This window comes from Gopherus evgoodei, chromosome 2 (genome assembly GCF_007399415.2).
Source record: "Gopherus evgoodei ecotype Sinaloan lineage chromosome 2, rGopEvg1_v1.p, whole genome shotgun sequence".
Classification (NCBI taxonomy): domain Eukaryota; kingdom Metazoa; phylum Chordata; order Testudines; family Testudinidae; genus Gopherus; species Gopherus evgoodei.
In genome coordinates this window covers 7,461,979-7,482,946 of record NC_044323.1, presented here as the reverse complement: position 1 = coordinate 7,482,946, position 20,968 = coordinate 7,461,979, and the positions used below count along the sequence as shown (strand labels likewise).

Sequence of the window (20,968 nt, the reverse complement as noted above, 5' to 3'; positions counted from 1 at the left end):
AAAGATTGTTCCAATGGAGGAAGTGTAGTGAAAATAAATAAATATTGATCATTACGTAAACTAAGAGAACAACATATGGGCTGCAGAACAGAGAAAAGGAATTTTGTAATATGTGGATTACTAGGATCCTTGAAGTATTATTTCTCAGATATGGGCATTCACCAGTCTTGATGGCTCACATGGGACAGACACAATGAAGAGGGCTTTCCCGTCCTCTGAGTTCTGTCCTGTATTGAGACCAAACAACTACCAGAAGCTAACTTTCATTCACGAATGACCTGGGCTGGTTCTTAAGCCTAAGAAAAAAGTAGCTTCCCGTGATTCAATGGGAAGGGAATTCTGATTATCAACAGCCCTGAGTAGTCTTGCAGGTCAAGTTAAGTGGAATGAGGAAAAAAGCTGAGGAGCCTATTAAAACCATTTTAAAATCTAATTTAAAAAGTATACTCTGGTAGGATTATTTCTATTATAAATATTATTTCTGTCTTGACAAGATTACCTTTTCAAATGTACAATTTAATGGTAATACAATTCACATGACTGTGAATGAGGAACTTGAGATTAGAGAAAACTCATCTAGACATTATAGTGATGGCTGTTTTAGAAATGCTTAAGACAGAAAGAGTTTCATTCTCATAAAGAAGTGGGGACACCAACATGAAAGACAGGGAGGGGAGAAGAACTGCAGGTTGGAAGCAAAAAGATAGCAGGAGGAAATTAGCAGTAACATTTATACAACAACATGATAATGCAAACACTCATTTTCACATAATACTGAAAGTTCATGTTACACCTGTAGCACATGTTCAAGTTGCAGTTATATAATAGGATGAAAACAAACAAAAAACCCAACAAATATGATAGCCAACCCTTGAAGTTAAATTAATCCCAGCAGGATAAACAATTCTGTAAAATTAAGACCAAATGAATGTGGTAGCTTACTGTATGCTGAAGCCACGTCCTGTTGCTGTGCCTCGATTAGGATACTGTGCCAGAATTAAGGACAATGCCTTTAGTCTCTTCCTGCATTCCAGAAAGTCCTGGTTGAGATGAAAATCCGTGGAGGCTGAAAGTGGAAGTCCGTCCCTCACTCTCACCACATAAGCAAAGAGGATCATGGACATCCTCCACAAGAGTATTCATGAAGACAACCTGGGAATACATGTATTAAATTAAGATTGCATCTATTTACATAATAACCTACTACACAAGGATGTATTGTGGTAAAGTATAAATTTAACTCTTTCATTGCTGCTTCTCAACAATACTTCCTGTACTGCCATCATCTTTTAAAGATGATCTAAAAAGCGTGGGGTTTTTTTTTGTTTTTCACTTTTTAAAATTAGCACTGTCCCTTTTTCTGCTTCTTGCTGATGTATAATAATGACCAGAAAATGTTCTTTCCCTGAAAGTATTCACCAGTTTCTTCCTGATAGCTTTTTACTCTAGAAATCTCAGGAATATTGGGAGAGATATTAAAAGATAAAAATAGCACTTGTACATTTAACTCACACCGACTAGTTCTCATTTCCACTAGCCCTCCTGTCAGTCATAGAAAGGTACATCTATACCACAAATGATGGTGTGTTTGCAGTGCAGTTAGACATACTCACACCAGCTAGATTAAAGCTAGCATGGATAACAGTGGTAGTGAGGCCATGGTGGTGTGAGCTTTGACACAGGCTAGCCACCCCAGTACTGGCCTGCCAGGGATTCTAGATACACACTTGGGTTGCTAGCCCTGGCCAGGGTCCATGCTGCCATATCTTCGCTACTACTCACACAAGCTAACTTAAAACCCATGTTGCAATCAGCCCTTAATTTGCACTGAAGACATATTCTTACTCTTGCAGACGAGTCCTAAATTCCTAATGTAAAAAAAAAACAGGAAATAAGTTTTGTGTCCAAAAACGTTCAGTACTTTTTTATATATTATATAAAAATCAAAACAGGGGACAACCCTAATTCTTCTTACGGAAAGGATTTGGGGATCATAGTGGACCACAAGCTAAATATGAGTCAACAGTGTAACACTGTTGCAAAAAAAGCAAAATAATTCCGGGATGTATTAGCAGGAGTACTGTAAGCAAGACACGAGAAGCAATTCTTCCGCTCTACTCCGCACTGATTAGGCCTCAGCTGGAGTATTGTGTCCAGTTCTGGGTGCCATATTTCAGGAAAGATATGGACAAATTGTAGAAAGTCCAGAGAAGAGCAACAAAAATGATTAAAGGTCTAGAAAACATGACCTATGAGGGAAAATTGAAAAAATTGGGGTTGTTTAGTATGGAGAAGAGAAGACTGAGAGGGAATATGATAATTTTCAAGTACATAAAAGGTGGTTATAAAGAGGAGGGAGAAAAATTGTTCTTAACCTCTGAGGACAGGACAAGAAGCAATGGGCTTAAATTGCAGCAAGGGCAGTTTAGGTTGGACACTAGGAAAAACTTCCTATAAGAGTGGTTAAGCACTGGAATGAATTGTCTAGGGCAGTGGTCCTGAATGTGGTGCCCGCGAGCGCCATAGCGCTCGTTGGGGCATCTATCTGCGCCCGTGTACTGGCCAGCGGACAAACATCCACCAAAATGCCGCCGAAAAGCAGCAGCATCAAGAGGTGTTGCTGCCAAAATGCCGCTGATTTTCGGTGGGGACACCTCTTGACGTAGCCGCTTCTCAGCAGCACTTCAGCGGATGCCTGGTCACAGTCCTCAGTGGCTCGTCGTCCGGCGCCCACCAGACAAAAAAGGTTGCAGACCACTGGTCTAGGGAGGTTATGGAATCTCCATCATTGGAGATTTCTAAGAACAGGTTGGACAAACACCAGTCAGGGATCATCTAGATAATGCTTAGTCCTGTCATGAGTGCAGGGACTAGACTAGATGACCTCTCAAGGTCCCTTCCAGTCCTGTAATTTTACTGTACAAAGAGTCTGTCCTGAAGCAAACTAATTTTCGTAGGCAAGCATACCTCCTAGAATATTGGAGTATGCTGATCAGCTCACTGGCAAGCTTTTTCAGATGATCCATCGAGTTCTCTATTTCTGAGATGGTGTGTAAGTTGATGCCTTCTAGTATTTTTGCTTCTGAATTCTCACAGTACATTATTAAGGGACATATCTGCTGTGCTTCTTGAATGTACCAGATAGAGCTTGACACTTAATTGGCTTCCATGGGATATTAGGTGGCCTGCTAAGGAAGAATCATAGAACTGAAAGAAACTGAAAAGCAAAAAAAGGAAAAGAAACATTGTTCACTCATGTTTAGCTTGGGATCCACTATGACTCCCAGATCCCTTTCTGCAGCCCTCCTTCCTAGTCAAAGCATATTAGCGTTCCCAGACATAACGATCATCTAGTGTGAAATCAGAATTGTATATATTATGGACATCTAATGCCCAAATTGTATTTAAGCTTTGTTTTACAGTAAGGGGGGAAGACACACATTTCAGAGAACTTGAAGGTATTTTCTCCAATCAGTTCATATTAAAAAAAATTACTCCGCATCGTAGGCAAAAGCAGTTAATGTGGCGAGGTAAATAAATTCTCAATCATGGTCAAAATTACACTGTATAACTATGGGGTTTGGTATGCTGAACTGGCCACCATATCAAAAAAGAGTAAGGCCCCTAATTACACACAATTCAATTTTTATTTTCATAAAACTAGACAACCAGAGGGAGCAAATCCTCCATTCTTAGAATAGTGCTGGCATTTGTGATACGATTATATTGATCAGAACTATGAAGTTGTGATATTATCTAATTAAAATATAACCATGCAAACCACTGTTGCTACCACTGCTATATAATTGCAGCAAATCTTATACAAAATATAACTCATGGACAGAAAGGGTTAAACAGCCTGCAGGCTGAATGACACCAAGCAGACCTTTAAAGACAAGTTAGAAATGATAATTAGGGCCACTGCATCCTAAATAGGCTAGAACTTTGAAATACAAACCTATGTTGTTAGACGTCAGCACGTGAGCTGATTTTCAGTGGCACTCACACTGCCTGGGTCCTGGCCACTGGTCCGGGGGGCTCTGTATTTTCATTTAGTTTTAAATGAAGCTTCTTAAACATTTAAAAAACCTTATTTACTTTACATAAAACAACAGTTTAGTTTAGTTATATATTATAGACTTACAGAAAGATCTAAAAACGTTAAAATGAATTACGGGCACGTGAAACCTTAAATCAGAGTGAATAAATTAAGACTAGGCACAGCACTTCTGAAAGGTTGCTGACCCCTGCGTTAAAAGTAATATTAATTGTGTGTATCTTAGATGCTACCCGCGTAATCTAGACAGTTCCTGTCTGTCACTATTACTACTGATTCAGAGATCAAAATGAAATATTAACATTTAGATGAATCTTTGGTAAAATAATGTAATTGTCTATATGTCTCTTTGAAGTTTGTGATAAGACTGCCTAATGGATAAATTGTCCTATGTTAATTTGTGTAATTGGGGTTTAAGCAAAATGTTACATCAAAAGCCTATTGTTTATTAATGAGGACTACATGGTCAAGTGAATGCTAGAATACTGTATAAAAAGACCCTTTGGTCCTGATTCTGTCATCTCAGATCTGCTTAAGCTTCATCAGGGGAAGCTTGAGTCGCAAGACTGAGGTCCCAGTTATGCTGGTACGTCCTGAATATGATATTTGGACATTAGACTATAACTTATGAACTGGATTCTAAAAGGAACTCTTAGCAATTACAAAGCTCACCATCTCTCCTATGAATCTGAACCTCAGCGATTGAACTCATGTCTGTATGTATATTGATCTTTTAATCATATTCTCGTTTTTTAAATAAATTTTAGTTTCGTTAATAAAAATTGGCTGTAGCGTGTATTTGGGTAAGATCTGGAATATTCAATAACCTGGGAGGTAATATGTCCGGTACTTTGGAATTGGTAGAACCTTTTCTTTTATATGATGAAATAAGATTGTCAGAAATCATCATATTTGACTTAGGTGCCTGGATGGAGGCCTGAGGCTGGATCACTTTAAGGGAACTGTATTGTCTGAACTTCTGAGTAACCACCAAGGTAATAAAGAAGTTGTTTTATGCTGGCTTGGTAAATCTAGGTATTGGAATATCCACCAGCTTTTTGGAGTTTGTCTGCCCCATTCTTTGAGGTTCATCCTAACTGAGTGACCGCAGCTGGTCCCCATTGTGACCCTGGTGACAGTAAACAAAGAGAGCCACATAGGGCTTGCATGCTATTATAAAGAGAAAAATAGTCATTTGCTAAATTGAACGACACTACAGAAGTGTTACTGTTGAGCTTTTAAGATGGAGAGTAAAAAAAGGTAAAGCAGTTAATGTTTCTTGATACTATTTGTTTCACAGCTTGTGTTTAAAATAACTGATTGGGGGGGGGAACCCCAAACACTAAGCCCCAAAATAATTACACTTCCATAAGCATCTATTTAACAATTACTCCCATTCCACTGATAAACAAGATATGTGAGAGTGAAACATCACACTGACCTTTCATCTGCTCTTGTAATATCAATGTTTAAAACAAACAGTGCACAAAACGCCCAGACTTTAACCTACTGAAAAAAATTTGTTGGTTCAGAAGTATAAATATTAGCATTGTTAACTTTCAGCGAAGATCAGCTCCTCAAAACAGCAGAGTTCTCAGGTAGTGGGTGCTATTGCTAACAGATTAAGATGAATTTATCTATAACTGTTTCAGATCTATATAAAATTATGAATGGTATAGATAAGGTACATTGGACGCTTCTACTTACCCTCTTGTAATAGAAGAACAAGGGAACATTCAATTAAATGGAAAGGCAGCAAATTTAAAACATAAAATCAAAAATCCTTTTAACACATCACATACACCGCTACCTCAATATTAACACGACCCGATAGAACACGAATTTGGACATAACACAGTAAATCAGTGCTCCGGGGGGAGGAGGGGGGGGGCTGCATACTCCAGTGGATCAAAGCAAGTTCAACATAACACGGTTTCACCTATAACGCGGTAAGATTTTTTGGCTCCCAAGGACAGTGTTATATCGAGGTAGAGGTGTAATTAGCCCCTGGAACTCTTTGCCTCAACAAACCAGTGTTGCCAAGATTTTAGGATTCAAACAGGAATTAGACATTTGTATGGTAATGAGAATACGGATAGCTACGTTACCTAGAATAAACCACTTTTCATCATTTTCTAAGGAATTGTATACAAGTTTTAAAAGCATCTACTCATGAGCAGAAGGCAGAGACATATATTCTTGACTGATCTGGGGCTTTGTAAGAAATCTGGTAGGGACTGGATTAGAGGTCGGCACTAATGTCACCCCATAAAATACAGAGCAAACCTTAAAAAGATTTAACTCACAAGTTTGTTCCATGCTTCTGTCATACACAGAGAAGCCACAGCTTGTCATCAAAACACTGAAACACGTAGGCCATGTCTACATCTAAAGTTTTGCAGCGCTGTTTGTTACAGCTGTATTAGTACAGCTGTATAGGGCCAGCGCTGCAGAGTGGCCACACTTACAGCAATCAGCGCTGCAAGTGGTGTTAGATGTGGCCACACTGCAGCGCTGTTGGGCGGCTTCAAGGGGGGTTCCGGGAACGTGAGAGCAAACCGGTAAAGGAGACCCGCTTCGCCGCGGTTTGCTCTCTCGTTCCCAGAGCCACCCAGCAAACCGCAGGGAAGGAGACCTGCTTGCTCGGGGCTCCGGGAACGAGAGAGCAAACCGGGAAAGGAGACCAGCTTGATTACCAGAGGCTTCCTCCTTCCACGGAGGTCAAGAAAAGCGCTGGTAAGTGTCTACATTGGATTACCAGCGCTGGATCACCAGCGCTGGATCCTCTACACCCGAGACAAAACGGGAGTACGGCCAGCGCTGCAAACAGGGAGTTGCAGCGCTGGTGGTGCCCTGCAGATGTGTACACCTTCAAAGTTGCAGCGCTGTAACTCCCTCACCAGCGCTGCAACTTTCTGATGTAGACAAGCCCTTAGACCCACCTACATCTCCAAACGAGGCTGAAAACTAGGCATGCTCTCTCCGCCTACTCTACCTACAAGACCAGCCTCAACACCCCGTTCATTTTTCTCCTCTCACTTTTACCTGTGTTCATTCCATGCTGCCCCACAGGCACAGAATGCTTTCCAAAAACCTGTTTCCCAAGCCACCTCCCATCTGCTTACTTAAATTATCATGGCATGTATTCACTTGCACGTGACATGATAAAGTTAATCTCTGTTAAGAACTAACAGACTCATCAGGATGTGTACCTGCCTGAGTAACTGCACGATCTTATTACTCTAACCCTTGTCTACCTCTCCTCTTCCCCAGTCCCCTTTTCTGTCTATGATCGGTTGTCTGAATTTAGGCCCCAATCCAGCCACTGGATCTGTGTAGCAGACCCTTGCGCATATGCAGAGCCTCTCTGAAGCCAACTACATTCAAAGATCCAGTTTCAAAATTGAAGCCTGGTAATACAATGTATTTGGGCCAGGGACAATGTCATTACTGTTTTTGTTTAACACCTATCATACATTCTGGTGCTCAAAATTAAGAAAGCAATAACCCGCTCACAGTATTTTCATTTATAGTACCTCACCACACTCTACTAAAACATATTTAATAAAAAATATCTTGCCAGTCCAGTTATACTACCAGTATAGATGAGACATAACTTCACAAACTTTTTAAAGGGACGTTTCAACTAAGTAGGTGGGAACTTACATAAGACCTAAGATACGTCAAATTTCAGCATGAATGAAATACACTCCTACATCTAATAATATTCCAGGGATATGCTTTTTAACCTAAGGCTCACATAAAGACTAGTCACTGTATTGTGTATGACTGAATTAGACATTTACTGTAGTATTATTGCACCCCCTTCATAGGTAAATTAGAGCTCCAATTTATAAAACAGGCCATACATTTTTCATTAAACTTTTTTCATATTTTGCAATTTAGAAAATGTATTCACCCAAAAGGCTCTGAGCACAGATGCAGACAAGCTGCCTGGGTGTCCTTTTAAGTAAAAAATTCTTCTATTGTTGAAAAAGTTTGTCTTTGTTTAGTCAAAACGGGAGGTTGGTAGCACTCAGGAAACTGGAGTGTCCTGACTCGAGTATCTGTTCTCCTTCTCATTGCTCATTTGAGTCACCTTTTACCTATGAAAAAGCTGCATTAAGGCCAATTTCAGCCCAATGATTTACTAACTTCCCATTACTGCGCCAAGTTCTGCCCTTCGCCAGACCTACACAATCCCACTGAGGACTGTGAGAGAGTTGGTAAAGTCACATCAGTGCTCAGGAAAGCTTTAGAGGAAGTTGAGGTTTTTTGACTGTGCATTTGATTAAAATTTGTGTTTGGCTACATGTAATACACCTTTGATCTCATTTTGAAATGGACCAAACACCAACAGCTTCCACTGACTGCAGAGGGAGCTGGGGGTGCTCATAACTCTTTAGGTCTATTAGGCACAGAACAGTCTAAACAAACAAAGGAAATATACAGCTTCATCCGCATTTAACAGAGCTGCAGATCACATGCTGATATTCTGCCTCAGGCAAAGAAAAATAAAAATAAAGAGGATGAGTGTGTGTATGGGTGGAAGCTGGAGCGAGGCCTTTGTCTTTTCTGTGGAAGCAGGTATTCTGGATGGATTGTAACCCCCCATGTCTGAAGAATCTGTCTTTCCTTACTATATATAACAGTGTTGTCAGAGTGTATAACTGTAGTCGGGTCAGTCCCCGGCTATGAGAGAGACAAGGTGGGTGAGGTAATATCTTTTATTGGACCAGCTTCTCTTGTTGTGAGAGACAAGCTTTTGAGCCACACAGAGCTCTTCTTCAAGTCTGGGAAAGGAATTCCCAGCGTCACGGTGAAAGACAAGGTGGAACAGATTGTTTAGCACATAGATAGCATAAATGCACAACAAAACCAATGACATACCTCAGTGATGCCTGTCCTGAGGTTGAAAGTAACCTAAAATCCCTTATAGATTTCCACTACAACTTCAACAATCACGATCCATCCTTTAAACCAGTGGTTCTCAACCAGAGTTCCGAGGCCCCCGGGGAGCTGCAAGCAGGTTTCAGGGGGGCTGCCAACCAGGGCCAGCATTAGACTCGCTAGAGCCCAGGGTAAAAAGCCAAAGCCCCACTGCATGGAGTTGAAGCCTGGATCCTGAGCCCCAGCACTTGGGGATGAAGCCAAAGCCTGAGCAATATAGTTTCGCAGGGGCCCTGTGGCATGAGGCCCCAGGCAATTGCCCTGCTTGCTAAACCCTAACACCAGCCCTGGCTTTTATATGCAGAAAACCAGTTATTGTGGCACAGGTGGGCCATGGAGTTTTTATAGCATGTTGAGGGGGCCTCAGAAAGAAAAAACATTGAGAACCCCTGCTTTAAACTCTCTCTGGAACAATCCCACACTAGCTTCAGCTTCCTGGACACCACAATCACCTTCAGTCATGGAACCCTGCAGACAACCATATACATGAAACACAGGGATTACCACACCTAACTTCATAGAGCCAATAAACACCCCAAATACACCGAGAAATCTGTTCTCTACAGACAAGCACTTGGATACCACAGAATCTGAGATATATACCTTAACACATTTAAAACCGTCTTCACCAAACAAGGATAGTCCGCCAAAGAAGTAGATTGCATCGTGCAATAGGCCACCCAAATACCCTTAACAAATCTGCTTCAATACAGAAATAAACCCTCCTAACTCCTCACCGCTTGTTATCACCTACCACTACCCGACACTGGAACCCACACAGGGTATCATCAAACCACCTCCACGCATATTCAATAGGGACCCCATCCTGAAAGATAGCTTTCCTGAACCCCCTTTTCCGGCCTTCAGACAACCCACAACCTCGCCAAGCTCATCACCAGAAGCAAGCTCCCCACAGACCAGGAAATACCAACTCAAAGCAAACCTGCAGACATCTCCACTGCTACGATAATCAACACCCCCCACAACACATCTTTCAAGATCAATGGATCCTACACATGCCAATCACAACATGTGGTATACCTCATCCAGTGCACTCAATTCCCCAGTAACTACGTGGGTGAAACCAGATGACCACTACACTCTCAACTGAGCTGACACAGGAAAATGATAAAAGACAAACACTCTATCACCTGTGGGTGAACACTTTTCATAAAGTGATCAATATCTGACTATCAGTCCTCACCCTTAAAGGAAACCAGCGCAAGAGCCTGGGAGCTTAAATGCATTACTTTGCTAAACAGCAAAAATCATGGACTGAACACAGACACTGGATTTATGGCTTATTTTACAACAATCTGTAACCCATAAAAACTCCTTTTTTTTTTCGGTCCTACGACTGCAGAGGTGTTAACAAACCTCTCTACCTTGAATGGTCCCTTACAATAAGAGGCATCTTTGTGGCATCTTAGAAATGTGGGTTGCTTTACCAAGTGTTAAGTCGGTCATAAGCCCACATCCTTTCATGTATTTATACCTGCTCCTGCATCTTTTACTTCATAAATCTGATGAAGTGGGTTCTAGCCCACGAAAGCTTATGCCCAACTAAATTTGTTAGTCTCCAAGATGCCACAAAAAGACTCTTTTTTTGCTGATACAGACTAACACAGCTACCACTCAAACCTGTCCCCTTACAATATGTGCTAAATACTCATGTTAACAATATGTTCCACTGTGCATTTTGCTGTGCCACTTTGAGTTCCTTTCCCAGACCTAAAGAGTTCTGTGTGGCTCAGATGCTGGTTAACCTCACCACAGAAATCGGTCCAATAAAAGATATTCCCTCACCCACCTTGTCTCTCTAACATCATTATAGTTTTTCAGGCAAATAGAGTCTTGTTGACTTGAATTACCTAAGGAGCAGTCTCCAAAAGCATCCAGCAACTAAACCTATTGGCCCTTCAATTGCCCACTTTTCCAAAGTCACACTTACATTGTGAACAATTAGAACAAAAATTGTTCTTAGAGAATAGGAAGAGCTAAATTCCAGACCTAGCAGGATTTTTGCAATTTGGGAGCACAATACAATCCCATCCACAAACCACATCTTCAAGACATCAGGGGCACATAGTGCTATTTCCAAGTGTCCCAACACAGTTGTTTTTATAACCAGTAGTCAACAGGCAGACTGCAGGCCAAATGCAGACCCCCAGACACTGTTGAATGGACCCCGAAATCAATTAAGTTATCATTTTTTAAAATTATTAATTATTATTTTCTCTGGAGTCTGGACCTTGACAAAAAGTATAGACAAGATTTAATGCCTAACACATCGCCCTCCCGTAACCAGCTTTTTCTCCAGCAGTGAGCTGCCAACAAGGGCATCTCCTCCATGCACATCCACTCAGCAGTGTTGCCAACTCTCATGATTTTGTCACGAGCCTCACGATAACTGTTTTCCTTAAAGCCCCAGCTCCTGGAATCAAGTGGATATGTGATTTCAGACTTCATTCTTAGAGGAAAAAGTAAGTTTCTAGCCCTCATGGCTGTGGAGAAAGCTTCAAAATGTGACCTCAGGGCACCCTAAAGGTTCAAAATGCAGAAGGCAAATAAAAACACCAAACCTATTGTTTTTACATAAAATCATGAGATTAAAGTCAATCTCATGATTTTCTGTGAGAATGACTCATGAATTTTGAAGATTTGGGGTTGGGATTGACAGTACAAGCTCTGCATCCACCTCACCCTCTTCAGCCCCACACCAGCCTCGCCCCTAGCCTGCCTGCCTGCCCCCCCGCCCTCCTCAGCTGCCCCATCAGCCTCCCCCTGCGCCTGCCCCCCCACAGCCTGACCCTCACCCTCTTCAGCCCCACACCAGCCTCCCCCCTAGCCTGCCTTCCTGCCCCCCCTCCTCAGCTGCCCCATCAGCCTCCCCCTGCGCCTGCCCCCCCACAGTCTGACCCTCACCCTCTTCAGCCCCACACCAGCCTCGCCCCTAGCCTGCCTGCCCCCCGCCCTCCTCAGCTGCCCCATCAGCCTCCCCCTGCGCCTGCCCCCCCCCCACACCCTGACCCTCACTCTCTTCAGCCCCACACCAGCCTCCCCCCAGCCTGCCCCTCACCCTCTTCAGCCTGGCCCCTAGCCTGCCCCCCGCCCTCCTCAGCTGCCCCACCAGCCTCCCCGTCCACCCGCCTCCTCAGCCTGCCCCCACCGCGCTGGCGGCTGAAGGGCTCTTACCGTCCCCACCGCGGGCCCTGTCACAACCACCAGGAGGCGGCCCCACAACAAACAAACCCGCCCCTCCCTCCTACCGAGACGGCGGCTAGAGAGTCCCCACCCCGGAGCATGCCGGGAACGGCGTGGGGCAGGTGAGTCCTCCTCTGGAGGCTTGGCTCTTAAAGGGCCAGGCCCCGAAGGGCCTCTGCCAAGAAGCGCTCCCTGGCCCAAGGGTTTGGAGCTCAGCCCGCCCGGGACTCCCGAGCCCCGCCTCTCCCGGGCCGCGCCTCCCGAGCCAATCCGCCGCGGCTGCCTGATCTCTTCGGGCAGCTTCCTCAGCAAAGGGACGATGGAGCTGGGAGCCCCTGGCCCAGCCCAGTATCGGCCCCTTCCGCAGCTGCTCCCAGCGTTCAGAGCCTGAGGCCAGATCCTCCTGGGATTTAGGCGCCCAACTCCCCCCCCGCCGTGCGTTCCCGGGGGCTGGGCCGAGGCGCCCAACTCCCCCCGCCCATTCCCCCGGGGCCGGGCCGCGGCACCCAACTCCCCTCGCCCGTTCCCCAGGGCCTGGCCGAGGCGCCCAACTGCCCCCCGCCCATTCCCCAGGGCCTGGCCGCGGCACCCAACTCCCCTCGCCCGTTCCCCAGGGCCTGGCCGAGGCGCCCAACTGCCCCCCGCCCATTCCCCAGGGCCTGGCCGAGGCGCCCAACTCCCCCCCGCCCGTTCCCCAGGGCCTGGCCGAGGCGCCCAACTCCCCCCCGCCCGTTCCCCAGGGCCTGGCCGAGGCGCCCAACTCCCCTCGCCCATTCCCCAGGGCCTGGCCGAGGCGCCCAACTCCCCTCGCCCATTCCCCAGGGCCTGGCCGAGGCGCCCAACTCCCCTCGCCCATTCCCCAGGGCCTGGCCGAGGCGCCCAACTCCCCCCCGCCCGTTCCCCCGGGGCCTGGCCGCGGCACCCAACTCCCCCCCGCCCGTTCCCCAGGGCCTGGCCGAGGCGCCCAACTCCCCCCCGCCCATTCCCCAGGGCCTGGCCGAGGCGCCCAACTCCCCCCACCCGTTCCCCCGGGCTGAGGCACCCAACCCCCCCACCGCCCCCCATTCCCTCGGGGCCGGGCCGCGGCACCCAACTCCCCCCCGCCCGTTCCCCCGGGCCGAAGCGCCCAACTCCCCCACCGCCCCCCATTCCCCCAGGGCCTGGCCGAGGCGCCCAACTCCCCTCGCCCATTCCCCCGGGGCCGGGCCGAGGCGCCCAACTCCCCCACCGCCCCCCATTCCCCCAGGGCGGGCCGAGGCACCTAACTCCCCTCGCCCATTCCCTCGGGGCCGGGCTGAGGCGCCCAACTCCCCCCCCCCCGCCGTGCGTTCCCGGGGGCTGGGCCGAGGCGCCCAACTCCCCTCGCCCATTCCCCCGGGGCCTGGCCGAGGCGCCCAACTCCCCTCGCCCATTCCCCCGGGGCCTGGCCGAGGCGCCCAACTCCCCCCACCCGTTCCCCCGGGCTGAGGCACCCAACCCCCCCCACCGCCCCCCATTCCCCCGGGGCCGGGCCGCGGCACCCAACTCCCCCCCGCCCGTTCCCCCGGGCCGAAGCGCCCAACTCCCCCACCGCCCCCCATTCCCCCAGGGCCTGGCCGCGGCGCCCAACTCCCCCCCACCCATTCCCCCAGGGCCTGGCCGAGGCGCCCAACTCCCCCACCGCCCCCCATTCCCCCAGGGCCTGGCCGAGGCGCCCAACTCCCCCACCGCCCCCCATTCCCCCAGGGCCTGGCCGCGGCACCCAACTCCCCCCCGCCCGTTCCCCAGGGCCTGGCCGAGGCACCCAACTCCCCCACCACCCCCTGTTCCCCCTACTCTTTGAAAACGCATGGCGAATGGAGGAGGTCCTGGATGACTGGAAAAAGGCTAATGTAGTGCCCATCTTTAAAAAAGGGAAGCAGGAGGATCTGGGGAACTACAGGCCAGTCAGCCTCACCTCAGTCCCTGGAAAAATCATGGAGCAGGTCCTCAAGGAATCAATTCTGAAGCACTTAGAGGAGAGGAAAGTGATTAGGTACAGTCAGCATGGATTCACCAATGCCAAGTTATGCCTGACTAACCTAGTTGCCTTCGATGAGGAGATAACTGGCTCTGTGGATGAGGGGAAAGCAGTGGACGTGTTATTCTTTGACTTTAGCAAAGCTTTTGATATGGTATCCCACGCTATTCTTGTCAGCAAGTTAAAAAACTATGGGCTGGATGAATGAACTAAAAGGTGGATAGAAAGCTGGCTAGATCGTCGGGCTCAATGGGTAGCGATCAACGGCTCCATGTCTAGTTGGCAGCCAGTTTCAAGCAGAGTTCCCCAAGGATCTGTCCGGGGCCAGTTTTGTTCAATATCTTCATTAATGATCTGGGAGGAGTGGTAGATAATGCTGGAGGGTAGGGATAGGATACAGAGGGACCTAGACAAATTAGAGGACTGGGCCAAAAGAAAACTGATGAGGTTCAATAAGGACAAGTGCAGAGTCCTGCATTTAGGACAGAAGAATCCCATTCACTGTTACAGACTAGGGACCGAATGGCTAGGCAGCAGTTCTGCAGAAAAGGACCTACGGGTTACAGTGGACAAGAAGCTAGATATGAGTCGACAGTGTGCCCTTGTTGGCAAGAAGGCTAACGGAATTTTAGGCTGTATAAGTAGGGGTATTGCCAGCAGATCGAGGGATGTGATCATTCCCCTCTATTTGACATCGGTGAGGCCTCATCTGGAGTACTGTGTCCAGTTTTGGGCCCCACACTACAAGAAGGATGTGGAAAAATTGGAAAGAGTCCAGCAGAGGGCAACAAAAATGATTAGGGGGCTGGAGCACAGGACTTATGAGGAGAGGCTGAGGGAACTGGGATTGTTTAGTCTGCAGAAGAGAGGAATGAGGGGGGATTTGATAGCTGCTTTCAACTACCTAAAGGGGGATTCCAAAGAAGATGGATCTAGACTGTTCTCAGTGGCAGCAGATGACAGAACAAGGAGTAATGGTCTCAAGTTGCAGTGGGGGAGGTTTAAGTTGGATATTAGGAAAAAAATTTTCACTAGGAAGGTGGTGAAGCACTGGAATGGGATACCTAGGGAGGTGGTGGAATCTCCTTCCCTAGAGGTTTTTAAGGTCAGGCTTGACAAAGCCCTGGCTGGGATGATTTAGTTGGGGATTGGTCCTGCTTTGAGCAGGGGGTTGGACTAGATGATCTCCTGAGGTCCCTTCCAAACCTGATATTCTATGATTCTATGAACTCCCCCCAACCCAAAGCCCGTTCCCCGGGGCTGTGCCGAGGCACCCAACTCCCCCACTGCCTGTTCCCCGGGGGCCTTGCTGAGGCGCCCAACTCCCCCACCGCCTGTTCCCCTGGGGCCGTGCTGAGGCACCCAACTTCCTCATCGCCTGTTCCCCTGGGGCCTTGCCTAGGCACCTAACTCTCCCACTGTCTGTGCCCCTGGGGTCTCCCCCTGACAAAACCCATAAGCTCAGGGAGCCTCTCTCGCAAGGACAGCACATTACCATGGGAGGCTATCCCTTCCCACTCAGCCCTCATCAAGTCCAGGGGTCCTCTCACTCTCCTACCATACAATTCGAAAGGGGAGAACCCTGTACATACCTAGGGCACTTCCCTATAAATGAACAGCGGGTAGGTAAGCATTTGCTCCAGTCCTGGGGATGCTGATCCATAGAAGTCCTCAGTGTCATTTTCAGGGTCCCATTAAATCTGGCCATCAGCTCATTGGACTGAGGGTAGTGGAGTCAGGTGCCTAAAAATCTGTGAGAGCTGGAGCTGGACTTCTTAAGGGGTGACTTTTTCCACATTCGGTCTCAGGTGAATTATTCAGGGAAGTTTCAATTATTATTTGAGTTACATATGCCTGAAAATACACTTCAACGTTAGTGGTGTGCTCCATCAGATATTCCAGGCATGGAGAAATCAAACATCGTTGAAGGAGGAAACGTCACGTGACTTGGTCCTTAGATCACAATGAGATCTGAGGAATAAGCATGATTTGAATGAAAGTAAATCTAATTTTTAAAGCTGTGTCTATTTAAAATGGTAAAATTATTTCATACACACAAAATAAAATTTTGCATTTAGGACTATTTGGTGGGGTGAGTCTAAAATTCTAGCAAATCTCATGCTTACATAATATTATTTTAATGTATTACTTTACTGCATAGGAGAACTAGTCGTGGATCGGGACTGCTAGGTGGTGTCCAGATAGCTTTAGGAAACAAAGCTCCCAAAGAAGTCAAGCAGGCTTATTGAGTCAGGCCACAAACCCCAAAATTGTGGCATTTACTACAGTCAGGCTATTTAAAAATCAAAGAAAAATGGCTTAGGAAAAAATATCTGCCACCATGTTGAGCAGCTGATGATCCCATATTTTGTAGCTGTGGAAGAAGAATTAAAGAGTGGCTAAACAGCATCATCAGAGGCCATCCAACAGCTAAGATTAAAAGCTGAGCTGTTAGCTTTATATTATTGCTGACAAGCGCATTGTGTTATTGATGGAAAAAGATCAAGACATAGTATCATGGACTATGGCCTTAGTCTTCATAAACTAATCAGAGTAAGATTGGATCAGTGCTTGAAGGAAACTGGTAGGGTTTCAGCAGGTACAGTAGTACTTTTCCCTGTGAATCAACACCGAACCAGTTGCAGAACATTGTGTTAAGGACACTCATGGGATGTGTAAAACTCAGTTCTCGATCATTTGTGGTAATTAAAGATGCCAAGGCAATTTTTGCTAGAGCTTTGTTGTTTGCTCTGATATACTGGACAATTTCCAATTTCTGAGGGGACCTAGTTATATAATAAGATTGTTTTAACCATGTCAGAGGAACAAATTGAATCTTGTAATGCAGACCCAACTTTATTATGTTTTAAGCATATCCCTGAATTAGATAAGAACTAGAGCTATGTAAATAATGATTTTTTTGTTTGCTGGCAATTCAAAAGAATTGTTTGGGTCAACATGAACACAATTTTTTAGGAATTTTTGGCAAATTGAAAAAAAATTAAAAGTCATTTTGGGTCACACAGGCATTTTGTTCATTTTTGAGTGTGGGTTTTTTTTTACATTTTTATGGTTTTTAAAAAAGGAAAATGGAAGGAAAATCCAAAACAAAAAGTGGTTTTGACCCAAAAAAATCCAAGCATTGTTTTAAAAATGTCAAAATGACATGTTTTGATCTGTAGGGAGGAAAATAAGATGAACAATTCAGTGAAATGGACACAAATTCATGAAACATTTCGGTGTTGCCAACCCTCATTTTTTGCACCCCAAAAATGGTAGCGCCGGCCCTGCCTGTGACTCTTACTGGGAGTAATGAAAAAGGCAGGTGCTCAGGAGCTCCCTGGATTTGTACCCTGCTGGGCTGAGTAAAAACTGCAAAATAATATGAACTTGGGTTGTTGAATTTGAGCTAATGAATAATTATTATCGAAGTGTTGACAGACTCTGTCTGTGATTAAAGAAAAATCTGCTGTTGCCAGTTTTAATTGATACCAACTTTGGCAGTCACCGTGTGCACCAAGTAATCATTGTTGACAACCATCCTCCCAGTGATGTTCTGACAACTCTCATTTCCACATCAAACATGTCACCCCAATGGGCCAGCTTCAGCCCTGATTTACAGTCTGAAAGCAACTAATTTCCATCTTCTTTCTTTTCCCCCCTCATCCTTTGATTTACAAAGAGACAATACTGACCTTAGAAAAATGTATGCAATAGCTCTCCCTTACACCAGTGTGTCAACCCTATTCCAAACTTCCAGCTCTTTTATCCAGGTGCAACGCAATTGAATTCCCGGAAGAAGCAACAGAGCATGCAAAGTATTTTGCACATGGTTTTCTAAATGGTACAACAATGCATTTGTGTATGAGAGAGAAGTACCTCAGTAGGCCACATCTTTCAGAGTGACACCCACTTCCATCAAGGCTGAATTTTGCCCGAAGTGTTTCCAAGTCTGTGTTTACCTATTGCATTGGACATCATTATTAATGTGGATTATTTGCCTGGCTCAGGCAGTCTTCTTCAATGCACTACATTAGCCTTTAACGTGATTGTTTCCCATCTGCCAACATCAAACAGAAATTAACAGACATTTGTAATATGTTGTATATATTTTATTCTATCATAGAGGTTAGTTAGGAATCTGAGAGTACCCCAAAAAGCAAGACTCAACAGCAGACGCATAAGTGCTGACAATATAATAGGTAGCAGCATTCCCTGCTGTGAATCCATGCTAAATCAGTGCCCCAGGGAGATGTTAGAGGGCGCAGTGCTGCTGGAAATGGCATGTGTTTGGATGAAAACTTAAAACCAATGTCCTGATCAATTGTGGTCATTGAAGATCACACAGCACTTTATTCCAAAAGAGGTATGTTAACACAATGCCCTTGTCATAGTTTAGCGTGGGGTTGCACTCTTCCTAAAACGTGACTGTTTCAACTGGCTATAGCATTCTTCGGTTTCAGTTCTAAGCTATGTATAATGTACTGTGCTCCATTACCAGTAACTGCATTTCAATTTTGTTTTGTTTTGTTTTAATATTGCTTACACATTTGGCATCCAAAACAGAAACATGTAAGGAGTAACCCTGCAGTTTTACAAAATCAAAACGACATTGCCCATTTAACTCCATTTTATGTTACTTGACACAACATTATACCAAGCACACATTTGAGATCTTCTTTTTTCTACAGCCTTTTCAACAATTTTATACTTTCGAGCAAGCATACCTTTTACAGCCTAGTTCACAAGTCTATTTGGTATAGTGTGCCTTGATTAGTTTGTATTTTAATATACCAATCTGTATCATTTCACTTTATTTTCCCCAAATTTGGCAATGTTAATCTAGGGTAAATCATAAAGGTTTTAGTTATCTGAGAGTGCCATTGATATTGTTTCAAGTATCGGGGTAGCCATGTTAGTCTGGATCTGTAAAAGCAGCAAAGAGTCCTGTGGCACCTTATAGACTAACAGACGTCAGATACATCTGACGAAGTGGGTATTCACCCACGAAAGCTCATGCTCCAAAACGTCTGTTAATCTATAAGGTGCCACAGGACTCTTTATTTATATTGTTGGTACTGGAAATGAGTTATATCTTCACGAGTACATTACATTCCTTAGTCCATAGGCCCAGTTATTTATTACTACATTACCCTTTTCCTTTTGATACCAACATATGTGTTGGTTTATTTTATATAATTCCCACCAACCCTTTTTTTAAAATTGTAAATTTATGGTGAGGTTACCTCCTTTTTACTCAAAATTTCAATTTCCTTCTGTGATTAAGGCGCCCTGTTCTTACTGGGCTCCTATTATTTGTTTCTATTTCACTTCCGGTATTCATCATAATCCATTTTCTTCTGGTACTATTCCATAGAGCCCTGTTTTATTTTCCAAGGTGCTGGCATATATTACCTGGTCCACTTATTGTTGTGAGTGAGTCTATGTGAGTTTTGACTGTTCTGCATAAATACTGTGTGGTGCCTTAGTTTTCCTGAGTGTTGCACCAATGCTTAGGTGGTAGGAACAAGGACATGTGACCCACTAAGACCTTTGAGGGCAGGTACAGTTACTCCAGTTGCCTGTACGTAAGCTATAGAAGGTGCTCTTCGTAATCTAAAACCTAGGATGGGGGATGCAACGAGGTGCCACTTTGACCAGGAAGTGAGCAAAAGACCAGGAGGAGGAGCAATGAGTGTGCTGGAAGTCGGGTCGCTAGAAGCTAAACAGTCTGTGGTTGGGACAGAGGTGGGGAGTCCAAGATGGATTTGCTAAAAGTTACCAGTTCCCTTGCCACCAAATCTGTTCCACATTGTGTGCCTGTTAAGTAATAAACCCTCCGTTTTACAGTGTTGGCTGAAAGAGCTGATTACTCAGTTGAAGCACAGGGCCTGTTGGCTTCCCCAGGAGCCATGCCCAGGCAGACTCACTGCAGGGGTGCCAAGTGCCCCAAGGTCAATGTAGTAGAGCGAGGCCGGGGCTCGACCCTCCTTGAGGGGGGAGGGGAGCCACACCAGCTCACCTCACTCCTTCTGCCTTGGGCCCATCCCTTGCTGTGGGGTTGAGCACGAGAGAATAGTATATAAGTACGCCCCAGCCCTTGGGCGGGGCAGGGCAATACACACAGTCTATGCTCAGGCCTTTCAGCTGGGGCTGAGCAACAAGGTAACAGTATATATATAAGCCCAGGCCCTTAGGCAGGGCAGGGCAGCACACAGTCTATGCTCAGGCCTTTCAGCAGGGGCTGAGCAACAAGGTAGCTGAGATAGCCTCCTCAGGCCAGGGAGGAGGGGGAGTCTGCCAGGAACGCAGGCCCTCCCTCTCCACTGCGTTCCAGCCCAGGGCCCTAGCAGCGGTTAACGCTGCTGACGGTCAGTGGGGAATCCTGACCGAAACACACTGCCACTGGCTCAGGCGAGCCTGCAGCCTGACTGGGGTCGGCTGCCCCCGGGCCACTTCCAACCTCCCCCTCGCTGGGTACCTGCCATCCGCCGGCGTCGTCCGGGGCGTCCCAGACCATGGGTTCCTCAGGGTGTCCGCCGTTGGGAGGTCCAGTCCACTCCTCGGGGTACCAGGCGTCGGGAGGTCCAGTCCACTCCTCGGGGTACCGGGCGTCGGGAGGTCCAGTCCACTCCTCGGGGTACCGGGCGTCGGGAGGTCCGGTCCACTCCTCGGGGTACCGGGCGTCGGGAGGTCCGGTCCACTCCTCGGGGTACCGGGCGTCGGGAGGTCCGGTCCACTCCTCGGGGTACCGGGCG

At 46.3% G+C, this 20,968-nt stretch overlaps 1 protein-coding gene across 15 annotated transcripts in view; it reads right to left on the bottom strand.

Annotated features, from left to right (window-relative positions):
- The window catches only part of SEC22C (SEC22 homolog C, vesicle trafficking protein), an 84,110-nt gene extending 63,373 nt beyond the window's left edge, over positions 1 to 20,737 (bottom strand). For 3 of the 15 annotated variants that reach the window (XM_030549953.1, XM_030549951.1, XM_030549938.1), the window contains exons 1-6: positions 20,692 to 20,737; positions 18,090 to 18,270; positions 16,360 to 16,584; positions 15,803 to 16,181; positions 2,968 to 3,217; positions 943 to 1,152 (exon numbers count right to left, since the gene is read on the bottom strand). In XM_030549953.1, coding sequence (XP_030405813.1) covers positions 943 to 1,124 — 182 coding nt within the window. In that variant the 5' untranslated portion in view covers positions 1,125 to 1,152; positions 2,968 to 3,217; positions 15,803 to 16,181; ... (1 more) ...; positions 18,090 to 18,270; positions 20,692 to 20,737. Of the gene's footprint in view, positions 1 to 942; positions 1,153 to 1,782; positions 1,869 to 2,967; positions 3,218 to 3,958; positions 4,041 to 5,498; positions 6,430 to 10,878; positions 11,712 to 12,202; positions 12,281 to 15,802; positions 16,182 to 16,359; positions 16,585 to 18,089; positions 18,271 to 20,691 lie in introns of those variants that run through there. The other 12 variants (XM_030549940.1, XM_030549941.1, XM_030549939.1 and 9 more) reach the window with 12 other exon arrangements.
- Positions 20,738 to 20,968: the final 231 nt, after the last annotated feature.